This window comes from Coregonus clupeaformis, chromosome 31 (assembly GCF_020615455.1).
Source record: "Coregonus clupeaformis isolate EN_2021a chromosome 31, ASM2061545v1, whole genome shotgun sequence".
Classification (NCBI taxonomy): domain Eukaryota; kingdom Metazoa; phylum Chordata; class Actinopteri; order Salmoniformes; family Salmonidae; genus Coregonus; species Coregonus clupeaformis.
The window spans coordinates 9,391,861-9,404,089 of NC_059222.1; the positions used below are offsets into that span (position 1 = coordinate 9,391,861).

Consider the following 12,229-nt stretch of genomic DNA (forward strand, 5'->3'; position numbering starts at 1 on the left):
GAACTTGGAACCAAACACATCAACAATGATTGATGGACTGAATGGCCAGAAGTGATCACAGGTTTGAATGTAATATATTTATGCAAATTGTTTTTGTTTTATAGTTCACTACGGTTCAAAACAATATGACGTGTACAACAAGATGTGAAATACAAAAGTTCTGCAAGCTATAGAAGGCAATAAAATATTTGGGAAGATAATTACATTGTTTCTGAAAAAAAGCATGGCAAAGACGTTGTCAAAAAGGCCCCCATTCCTCAGAGACGACATATTCACTTCAGAACAAGACGAGTTTTCTGGTCTCCCAACAACAACCTGTGTACAAAAATAGAATTAAATAATAGTAAACTATACATGAATTACAATGCGATGAAGCAATATTCTCCTAGTGACTGTATACAGTATGACTATAACATGCTGAAACCGTTTGGAAATGCAGTGCCATTTTAGTGCCTATTTAAGGACACAATCTATGGCCTAAGGGTAATACAATCTATAAATAGGTGAGTAATGAAAGCTGGGTGTGCTGTATCCTACCTGACCAAGCTGCCAGTGATAAGGGCCCCTGCAACCGGTCCCACCCAGTAGATCCAGTGGTACTCCCAGTAGTTAGCTACCACTGCAGGGCCAAACGCCCGCGCTGGGTTCATGCACCCTCCAGATACTGACCCTCTGAAAGACCAATGGGACAAACACATCTGGTTACTATATTGATAGAACAATGCATTACATCTGATCAATACGTCTTAATATAATTAATCATTATCAGGCAGGCAGTGATGTCAATGGCAATGCCCTCTTTATTTCTGCTGTGACATTTGTCGATAACAACAAATAGCACAGCATAAATAGTATTGAAACTGTTCTGCTGCGAACCCTTGTCATTTCAAAACACCATTCATCATTGGCAAAGTGGGCAAACTTAGGCAGGAAATGCCAACAACGAACAGCGAGCCATCGTACTCAAGTATACAAAAAATAATAAAATGAAAGAAAAGCATTGCAAGTTTGAATTTTGTAAAGTTAGTGTGGGAGAGGTGGAAAAACTATTGTTATCGATCAATAATGACAAACCTCCTGGCATTGACAACAGATGGAAAGCTACTGTGGATGGTAGCTGACTATATAGCCACTCCCATCTGTCATATATTTAATCTGAGCATAGAGGAAAGTCTTTGTCCTCAGGTCTGGAGGGAAGCCAAAGTAATTCCGCTACCCAAGAGTGGTAAAGCAGCCTTTAATGGTTCTAACAGCAGACCTATCAGCTTGCTGCCAGCTCTTAGCAAACTGTTGGAAAAAATGGTGTTTGACCAAATACAATACTACTTCTCTGTAAACAAATTAACAACAGACTTTCAGCATGCTTATAGAGAAGGGCACTCAACATGTACTGCACTGACACAAATGACTGATGATTGGTTGAAAGAAATTGATAATAAGACGATTGTGGGAGCTGTACTGTTAGATTTCAGTGCAGCCTTTGATATTATTGACCATAACCTGTTGTTGAGAAAACTTATGTGCTATGGCTTCTCAACCTCTGCCATATCGTGGATTCAGAGCTATCTATCTAATATAATTCAGAGGGTTTTCTTTAATGGAAGCTTTTCTAATGTCAAACATATAAAGTGTGGTGTACCGCAGGGCAGCTCTCTAGGCCCTCGACTCTTTTCTATTTTTACCAATGACCTTACACTGGCATTGAACAAAGCATGTGTGTCCATGTATAATGATGATTCAACCATATACACATCAGCAACCACAGTTAATGAAGTCACTGAAACCCTTAACAAAGAGTTGCAGTCTGTTTTGGAATGGGTGGCCAGTAATAAACTGGTCCTGAACATTTCTAAAGATAAGAGCATTGTATTTGGTACAAATCATTGCCTAAGTTCTAGACCTCAGCTGAATCTGGTAATGAATGGTGTGGCTGTTGAACAAGTTGAGGAGACTAATTTACTTAGTATTACCTTAGACCAGGGGTGTCAAACGTCCGGCCCGCGGGCCGGATCAGGCCCGCAAACGGGTTTAATCCGGTATAAAAATGCGCTGCAATTTTTCAATAAAATAAACTGCTGTTCCAATTGCGTCCACTGGATGGCGCAATAGCAATTGTGTTAAGCAAGCAAACTGTTTATACCGGGGCAGAGCAAGTAGGTCAAGCACGTGCAGCCAATGAGCTACTTTGTTTTGCCCGCGATATTTATTATGGCTTCTACTTTTAACATTATGTGCTTTGGCACCCTCATTGCCCCAATATGTCTCTGTCAAAAAAGAGAAAAGTGGACGCAGAGTGCAGAGTGTTCCAAGAAAAATTGTCATCCTATTTATTCACGGAATTGAATGGGAAAGCTGTATGTTTGGTGTGTTCAGAGCATGTTGCAGTGCTGAAAGAATATAACCTTCGTCGCCACTATGTGAGTCTTCATGCCGACAAATATGACAACTTTCAAGGACAGCGGAGATGAGAGAAGGTGAATGAACTGTTGGCAGGTCTGAAGAAACAGCAGTCTGTGTTTACTCACAGCCGAGACATCAGTGACGCTGCAGTGAAAGCTAGCTACCTCATTGCTAATGAAATCGCAGTGGCTTCAAAACCATTTAGTGAGGGTGAATTTGTAAAAACATGCATGATGAAGGCAGCGGAGATTGTGTGCCCTGAAAAGCGGCAGGCTTTTGCAAATATCAGCCTGACAAGAAACACAGTTGCAGACAGGATTTCCGATCTTTCAGGTGATTTGGACAGCCAGTTGAAGCAAAAAGTAAAGTAATTTATTGCGTTTTCGGTTGCAATTGATGAAAGCACGGACATTACAGATGTTGCACAACTGGCCATTTTCATCCGCGGAGTTGATGACACATTGACCGTCACTGAGGAGTTCGTGGAGTTGGTGCCGATGACAGATACAACGACAGCAGCTGATATTTTCACTGCACTCGTCGGCGCGCTGGACAGGGTCGGAGTGGACTGGTCCCGCGCTGTCAGCCTGGCTACAGATGGTGCGCCCTCAATGATCGGGAAAAAAGCAGGCGTTGTGACAAAGTTCAGAGAGAAAGTGCAATCTGCAAATGGAGGACGTGATTTTTGGACTTTTCACTGTATTTTGCACCAGGAGGCTTTGTGTTGCAAGTCATTAAAGATGGATAACGTCATGAAGGTGGTCATCCAAACTGTTAATTTCATCCGATCCAGAAGCCTGAATCACCGTCAGTTTGACAGCCTTCTCAGAGAGAAAGACCACATCTATGGCCTGCCATACCACACTGAGGTAAGATGGTTAAGCCGAGGTGCTGTGCTGAGGCGTTTCTTTGATTTACGAGAAGAAATTGAACAGTTCATGGAAGAAAAGGGCAAACCAGTGTTAGAATTTCATTCCGCAGATGGATGCAGGACCTTGCATTTATGGTGGATGTTACAGAGCACCTGAATAACTTGAACAAACAGCTGCAAGGGCGCAACAAAGTTGTCACGCAGTATTATGACAGCATACGTTCTTTCAAGTTGAAGCTGTCATTGTGGGAGACGCAACTTGCCGGTGGTGATGCAGCTCACTTCCCCTGTCTGAAAAATGTGTGCGCGACCCAACATGTGGCAGACATGAAGCGGTTCAAAGATAAAATAACGGGACTGTTACGGGAGTTTGAGCAACGCTTTCAGATTTATGTTTATATGTTTTTATGTTGATGTGCTATTGTTTTTAATTGATTTTATTTTATTTGTATATTTAACCTATTCTTGACTCTGTGGTTCTTGCACTTGTTTGGGGAACAGGATTTCATTATTTTTATCTACATTTCTGCCTGAGAAATGACACCCTGATATAGTTCTGTGATCTGTGAAACAGTTCTGTTAATCACTGAGGCATTGTGTGTTTGTGTGTTCTTTTTCTTTAGAATTTTCAAATAAACTTGACGTGTTTTATGATTAATAGTGATGTTGTGCTTGTACTATTTTGGACACACTGTCCTCAGGCTCCAGCTTTATGTTGTATGTTGATCATATTAAAACAAAGAAAACAATCTGAAGTTGTTGTTTTTAAGTTATATATACCATGATTTTACCAGTCGGCCCATTTGGGAATAGATTTTCCTCCATGTGGCCCCTGAGCTAAAATGAGTTTGACACCCCTGCCTTAGACTGTAAACTGTCATGGTCAAAACATATACTGTAGATTCAATGGTTGTAAAGATGGGGAGAGGTCTGCCCGTAATAAAGAGATGCTCTGCTCCTTTGACACCACATTCCACAAAGCAAGTCCTGCAGGCTCTAGTTTTATCTTATCTTGATTATTGTCCAGTCATACAGTGCCTTGCAAAAGTATTCATCCCCCTTGGCGTTTTTCCTATTTCGTTGCATTACAACCTGTAATTTAAATGGATTTTTATTTGGATTTCATGTAATGGACATATAAAAAATAGTCAAAATTGGTGAAGTGAAAAAATAAACTTGTTTAAAAAAATTCTAAAAAATAAATAACGGAAAAGTGGAGCGTGCATATGTATTCACCCCCTTTGCTATAAGCCCCTAAATAAGATCTGGTGCAACGAATTACCTTCAGAAGTCACATAATTAGTTAAATAAAGTCCACCTGTGTGCAATCTAAGTGTCACATGGTCTGTCACATGATCTCAGCATATATACACCTGTTCTGAAAGAACCCAGAGTCTGCAACATCACTAAGAAAGGGGCACCACCAAGCTCGCCAAACAGGTGAGGGACAAAGTTGTGGAGAAGTACAGATCAGGGTTGGGTTATAGAAAAATATTCGAAACTTTGAACATCCAATGGAGCACCATTAAATACATTATTAAAAAATGTAAAGAATATGGCACCACAACAAACCTGCCAAGAGAGGGCCACCCACCAAAACTGACGGACCAGGGCATTCATCAGAGAGGCAACAAAGAGACCAAAGATAACCCTGAAGGAGCAGCAAAGCACCACAGCGGAGATTGGAGTATCTGTTCATAGGACCACTTTAAGCCGTACACTCCACAGAGCTGGGCTTTACGGAAGTGTGGCCAGAAAAAAGCCATTGCTTAAAGAAAAAAACAAGCAAACATGTTTGGTGTTCGCCAAAAGGCATGTGGGAGACTCCCCAAACATATGGAAAAAGGTACTCTGGTCAGATGAGACTAAAATTGAGCTTTTTGGCCATCAAGGAAAACGCTATGTCTGGCGCAAACCCAACACCTCTCATCACCCCTAGAACACCATCCCTACAGTGAAGCATGGTGGTGGCTGCATCATGCTGTGGGGATTATTTTCATCGGCAGGGACTGGGAAACTGGTCAGAATTGAAGGAATGATGGATGGTGCTAAATACAGGGAAATTCTTGAGAGAAACCTGTTTCAGTCTTCCAGATATTTGAGACTGGGACGGAGGTTCACCTTCCAGCAGGACAATGACCCTAAGCATACTGCTAAAGCAACACTTGAGTGGTTTAAGGGGAAACATTTAAATGTCTTGGAATGGCCTAGTCAAAGCCCAGACCTCAATCCAATTGCGAATCTGTGGTATGACTTAAAGATTGCTGTACACCAGCGGAACCCATCCAACTTGAAGGAGCTGGAGCAGTTTTGCCTTGAAGAATGGGCAGAAATCCCAGTGGCTAGATGTGCCAAGCTTATAGAGACATACCCCAAGATACTTGCAGCTGTAATTGCTGCAAAAGGTGGCTCTACAAAGTATTGACTTTGGGGGGGGTGAATAGTTATGCACGTCAAGTTTTCTGTTTTTTTGGTCTTATTTCTTGTTTGTTTCACAATAAAATATATTTTGCATCTTCAAAGATGTAGGCATGTTGTGTAAATCAAATGATACAGACCCCCAAAAAATCAATTTTAATTCCAGGTTGTAAGGCAACAAAATAGGAAAAATGCCAAGGGGGGTGAATACTTTCGCAAGCCACTGTATGGTCAAGTGCTGCAAAGAAATATCTAGTTAAGCTGCAGCTGGCCCAAAACAGAGCAGCACGTCTTGCTCTTCGTTGTAATCAGAGGGCTAATATGAAAACTATGCATGCCTGTCTGTCTTGGCTAAGAGTTGAGGAAAGACTGATTGCGTCACTTCTTGTTTTTATGAGAAACATTCATGTGTTGGAAATTCAAAATTATTTGCATAGTCAACTTACACACAGCACTGACACACACACACTTACCCCACCAGACATGCCACCAGGGGTCTTTTCACAGTCCCCAGGTCCAGAACAAATTAAAGGAAACGTACAGTATCATACAGAGCCATGAGTGCATGGAACTCCCTTCGATCATATATAGCGCAAGTGGACAGCAAACCTGGTTTCAAAAAACTAATAAAGCAACACCTCATGGCACAACGCCGCTCCCCCATGTGACCTACTTGTTGACCTACTTGTATGTATGTACTGACATGTATGTGTAACTGATAGAAGCACACACACACTACATGTTAATGTATGTAAATTGTATATTATTTTGTCTGTCGCCATTGTAAACTATCTATCATGACAATGCATTACATAGGCCTCAAGTGTTTCCAAACCATCTGTATCTATTGACATTCACCGGTCTCCATAGATTTTCCTCAGCCCTTACCCAGCAAGTATGCAAGCAGTCACAGTGAGCCCGATGCAGAGTGGAGCCAGTGGAGTACGGGTCCTGCCGTTGACAGCCCCCATACAGACCACCAGGGACAGGAAGAGGGTCATGACCATCTCTGCTACGGTGGCACTGCCGATAGCTCCACTGGTTTTAACCACGTTGAACGCTCCCCCTGCTGCACTGGCATAGCTGATGATGGAGGATGCTGCCTGTAGAATATCACAACATCTGTACGATTAGATTGGGATTACATTGGGTTTTATTTCCATTTATTAAACACAATCTGAAAGTCTTTTGTTTCTTCATAGATCAGAATGCTTGTGAAAAATGATTAGGCCTATTTTAATATCCAAGCTGAATTAAGATATACATAATTCACATTTTTTATACAAAGAAAACAGCATATGGAGTTTGTTTGCTATCATTCTAATTATTTGCTACATTCTGTTTTGGTCATTTGGTCTGGTTGGTTTCACATTGCCAAATGAACAAACTAAAATGCGTAGGCTATATAAAACTATGTGTGATGCAAGTAATTTGTTTAGTGGACAGAAATGCTCACGTTAAATCCATCTTTGATCATATGGAGCATCACTTTTGTGTCCCAATCTTCATATTGCATTCGCTTTGTAACATGAGAGGAAACAGCGCAATAACCGCTCTATAATAACTGCGAAGTGCAGTGAATAGGGAAGACTGTGGCTGGTTCTCTCATCATGGGTTGGTACTTACCTCGCCTATTACTCCCAATCTAGAGGGTGCTGTGTAACTCAGTAATTTTATGATTAATATGTGCGACCTCTTTGCAGGAGGTCATCTGGTCAATTCGTATTTGCATATCTAAATATTGAGGAGCAGGGACTCTGTGTTTTTATATCAGGTGAAAGTAAAACATACATGTCTTGGTATTTTAATTGTTTGAATTATAGGAGTAGGCTATCAATGAAAAAATAATTTATATTGTTGAAAAGAGGAAAGGAAGAGCTGTAGCTAGCATATTTCAAACTGATTTCTAAACTGTTTCTACTACAAGCCATGTAGACATGAGCATCATAGGCCATAGCCACAGGAAGATTAGTGGAGCCACTACTCCACTAATACAGGAGTAATAAAGTCCTAGTGCACTACCGTTGTGAGATTTAAAAATATATATAGTACCAGTCAAAGGTTTGGACACACCTACTCATTCAAGGGTTTTTCTTTATTTTTACTATTTTCTACATTGTAGAATAATAGTGAAGACATCAAAACTATGAAATAACACATATGGAATCATTTAGTAACCAAAAAAGTGTTAAACAAATCAAAATATATGTTATATTTGAGATTCTTCAAAGTAGCCACCCTTTGCCTTGATGACAGCTTTGCACACTATTTGCATTCTCTCAACCAGCTTCATGAGGTAGTCACATGGAATACATTTCAATTAACAGGTGTGTCTTGTTAAAAGTTAATTTGTGGAATTTCTTTCCTTCTTAATGCGTTTGAGCAAATCAGTTGTGTTGTGACAAGGTAGGGGGGCTATACAGAAGTTATTTGGTAAAAGACCAATTCCATATTATGGCAAGAACTGTTCAAATAAACAAAGAGAAACGACAGTCCACCATTACTTTAAGACAAGAAGTTTCAAGAACTTTGAAAGTTTCTTCAAGTGCATTCGCAAAAACCTTCTATGATGAAACTGGCTCTCATGAGGACCGCCACAGGAAAGGAAGACCCAGAGTTACCTTTGCTGCAGAGGATAATTGGCCCAGCGTCGTCCAGGGTAGGGGAGGGAATGGCCGGCAGGGATGTAGCTCAGTTGGTAGAGCATGGCGTTTGCAACGCCAGGGTTGTGGGTTTGATTCCCACGGGGGGCCATGAAAATAACATTTTTAAAAAATGTATGCACTCACTAACTGTAAGTCGCTCTGGATAAGAGCATCTGCTAAATGACTAAAATGTAAATGTAAATGGATAAATTCATTAGAGTTAACTGCACCTCAGATTGCAGCCCAAATAAATGCTTCACAGAGTTCAAGTAACAGACACATCTCAACATTAACTGTTCAGAGGAGACTGCGTGAATCAGACCTTCATGGTCGAATTGCTGCAAAGAAACCACTACTAAAGGACACCAATAATAAGAAGAGACTTGCTTGTGCCAAGAAACACAAGCAATGGACGTTAGACCGGTGGAAATCGGTCCTTTGGTCTGATGAGTCCAAATTTGAGATTTTTGGTTCCAACTGCCGTGTCTTTGTGAGACGCAGAGTAGGTGAACGGATGATCTCCACATGTGTGGTTCCCACCTGTAGTAGCCACACTTAACCAGCATGGCTACCACTGCATTCTGCAGCGATACGCCATCCCATCTGGTTTGCGCTTAGTGGGACTATCATTTGTTTTTCAACAGGACAATGACCCAACACACCTCCAGGCGGTGTAAGGGCTATCTGACCAAGAAGGATGATGGAGTGCTTCATCAGATGACTTGGCCTCCATAATCCCCAGACCTCAACCCAATTGAGATGGTATGGGATGAGTTGGACCGCAGAGTGAAGGGAAAGCAGCCAACAAGTGCTCAGCATATGCGGGAACTCCTTCAAGACTGTTGGAAAAACATTCCAGGTGAAGCTGGTTCAGAGAATGTCAAGAGTGTGCAAAGCTGTTATCAAGGCAAAGGGTGGCTACTTTGAAGAATCTAAAATCTAAAATATATTTTGATTAGTTGAACACTTTTTTGGTTACTTCATGATTCCATATGTGTTATTTCATAGTTTTGATGTCTTCACTATTATTCTACAATGTAGAAAATAGTAAAAATAAAGAAAAACCCTTGAATGAGTGGGTGTGTCCAAACATTTGACTGGTACTGTATATATATTATACATTTTTTATTCAGATTTTTCAGGGGGTGCTGCGGCACCCTCAGCACCCGTACTATAGCCTTTATGCCTAGTTAGGAGTGATTATGTAAAAAGTTATACTTACAAAGTATAAGCTGTTGAATTTTGTTAGGAATATTGTCTATTGTCTATTTTTGACTATTTCTTAGACTGTAGGCTAGCCCACATTCATTTATTCATTTCCAACGTACAGTGTGTTTGATGTGCAAAGTCCAAAAGGGTGCCCATTTCAACCCAAGACCTTGCTTTCTTGTTGAAAATAGTCTCATACAATATAGGCCTACTGATGTTGAGAATGGCTATATAAAACTATGTGTGATGCAAGTAATTTGTTTAGTGGACAGATATGCTCACGTTAAATCCATCTTTGATCATATGGAGCATCACTTTTGTGTCCCAATCTTCATATTGCATTCGCTTTGTAACATGAGAGGAAACAGCGCAATAACCGCTCTATAATAACTGCAAAGTGCAGTGAATAGGGAAGACTGTGGCTGGTTCTCTCATCATGGGTTGGTACTTACCTCGCCTATTACTCCCAATCTAGAGGGTGCTGTGTAACTCAGTAATTTTATGATTAATATGTGCGACCTCTTTGCAGGAGGTCATCTGGTCAATTCGTATTTGCATATCTAAATATTGAGGAGCAGGGACTCTGTGTTTTTATATCAGGTGAAAGTAAAACATACATGTCTTGGTATTTTAATTGTTTGAATTATAGGAGTAGGCTATCAATGAAAAAATTATTTATATTGTTGAAAAGAGGAAAGGAAGAGCTGTAGCTAGCATATTTCAAACTGATTTCTAAACTGTTTCTACTACAAGCCATGTAGACATTAGCATCATAGGCCATAGCCACAGGAAGATTAGTGGAGCCACTACTCCACTAATACAGGAGTAATAAAGTCCTAGTGCACTACCGTTGTGAGATTAAAAAATGCATATAGTACCAGTCAAAGGTTTGGACACACCTACTCATTCAAGGGTTTTTCTTTATTTTTACTATTTTCTACATTGTAGAATAATAGTGAAGACATCAAAACTATGAAATAACACATATGGAATCATTTAGTAACCAAAAAAGTGTTAAACAAATCAAAATATATGTTATATTTGAGATTCTTCAAAGTAGCCACCCTTTGCCTTGATGACAGCTTTGCACACTATTTGCATTCTCTCAACCGGTGCAAATAGTGTGCAAAGCTGTCATCAAGGCAAAGGGTGGCTACTTTGAAGAATCTCAAATATAACATATATTTTGATTTGTTTAACACTTTTTTGGTGTTACAACAAGTAGGTCACATGGGGGAGCGGCGTTGTGCCGTGAGGTGTTGCTTTATTTGTTTTTTGAAACCAGGTTTGCTGTCCACTTGCGCTATATATGTCCACTTGCGCTATATATTTCTTTAACACTTTTTGGGGGTTACTACATGATTCCATATGTGTTATTTTATAGTTTTGATGTCTTCACTATTATTCTACAATTTAGAAAATAGTAAAAATAAAGAAAAACCATTGAATGAGTAGGTGTGTCCAAACTTTTGACTGGTACTGTATACTTTATCAGATAATTTTTATTCCAAAATACATTATATTCCAATTTATATCTTGAGAAAACACAAAATATTTATCTGCACAGCAGACCACTAGCTTGCTGCAACCAGAGCTCTAAGTTGCATGAAAAAGCCAGGTGAGGTAAAATCACACAGATAAGATCAAGCAGATGAGTACAGGTGAGTCCTACCTGATCTCATCCATGCATGCCACCATGACGGCCATTGCCAGGCCATGGACCAGCGCCAGCTGTACCCTGCCTGCAGACTCAACGTTCTCGATGAACGACACACACCCGATGAAGACGAAGAACATGGTGCCCACCACCTCTGCCAGGCAGGGCTGGATGATGCGCTCAAATGTGTTGGGAGGCCGAACCATGGGAGGCTTCTTGGTGCCACTCATCAGAGTCGAGTGTCCCTCATCCAGCTCCATTTTCTCAACTCCCATTGTGTCTGTTTGGACCGTAAGAGTAACTCTGACTGTGTCCGTCTGACTGCCTAGTCTAAGTGTCTGAGATACAAGTGAGCGACTTATGATAGTGTCTTGACAATTTATAATCACTGGCGGTCTATATTGATATTGCCTCATTGTTTGACCCACTGACCATAAACCTTGGCAGGGACAATGTCTAGCCATATTTTATTCAGCTCCTTGACCTCATTCTGATAGAGGCTGTTCATACCAGTTCAACAAAGGACCTCTTAGCCTGAAGTGTGCCCAACAGCTTTACAAGACAGCATGAGGGGGTGGCAACGTCAAATTCATGCCTTGCAAATCGATAAGGGTAAACTTCAATTTCTAAGTTGGCTAAGGCTACCAGAGGTTAGAAGTGTCTTGATCAAGGTCACTATATCACAATCTCAAAGTTAAATGGGAGGAGATTGACAAGTTTACCTACTCACAATGCTTTCTATATTGACATATTTTACATTTGAGACACTGTTAATGTCAGGGATGCATTTAGTGTCAATAAATAATATATATGCATGCAAGTTGAAGTGTGATTTGACCAAATCTGATCAGTGAGTTCAATGCCTCTGTTGAGTTCAGAAAGTTATTAGACCACCTATCGTGTAATAAAATACATTTACATTTTTACATTTTAGTCATTTAGCAGACGCTCTTATCCAGAGTGACTTACAGTTAGTGAGTGCATACATTTTCCAAAATAGTTATAAACTATTAATGTTTTCCATTAAAG

The 12,229-nt window shown here is 40.4% G+C and overlaps 1 protein-coding gene across 1 annotated transcript; it reads right to left on the reverse strand.

The window, feature by feature from the left end:
* Positions 1 to 57: 57 nt before the first annotated feature.
* Positions 58 to 12,193, reverse strand: LOC121547036 (aquaporin-8-like). The gene is made up of 4 exons (XM_045209921.1): positions 11,216 to 12,193; positions 6,578 to 6,820; positions 538 to 672; positions 58 to 315 (listed from the first exon to the last, which is right to left on the reverse strand). Exons 1-4 carry the CDS (start codon positions 11,662 to 11,664, stop codon positions 273 to 275), a joined length of 870 nt encoding a protein of 289 aa, XP_045065856.1. The 5' UTR covers positions 11,665 to 12,193; the 3' UTR covers positions 58 to 272.
* Between the last annotated feature and the right edge of the window lie 36 nt (positions 12,194 to 12,229).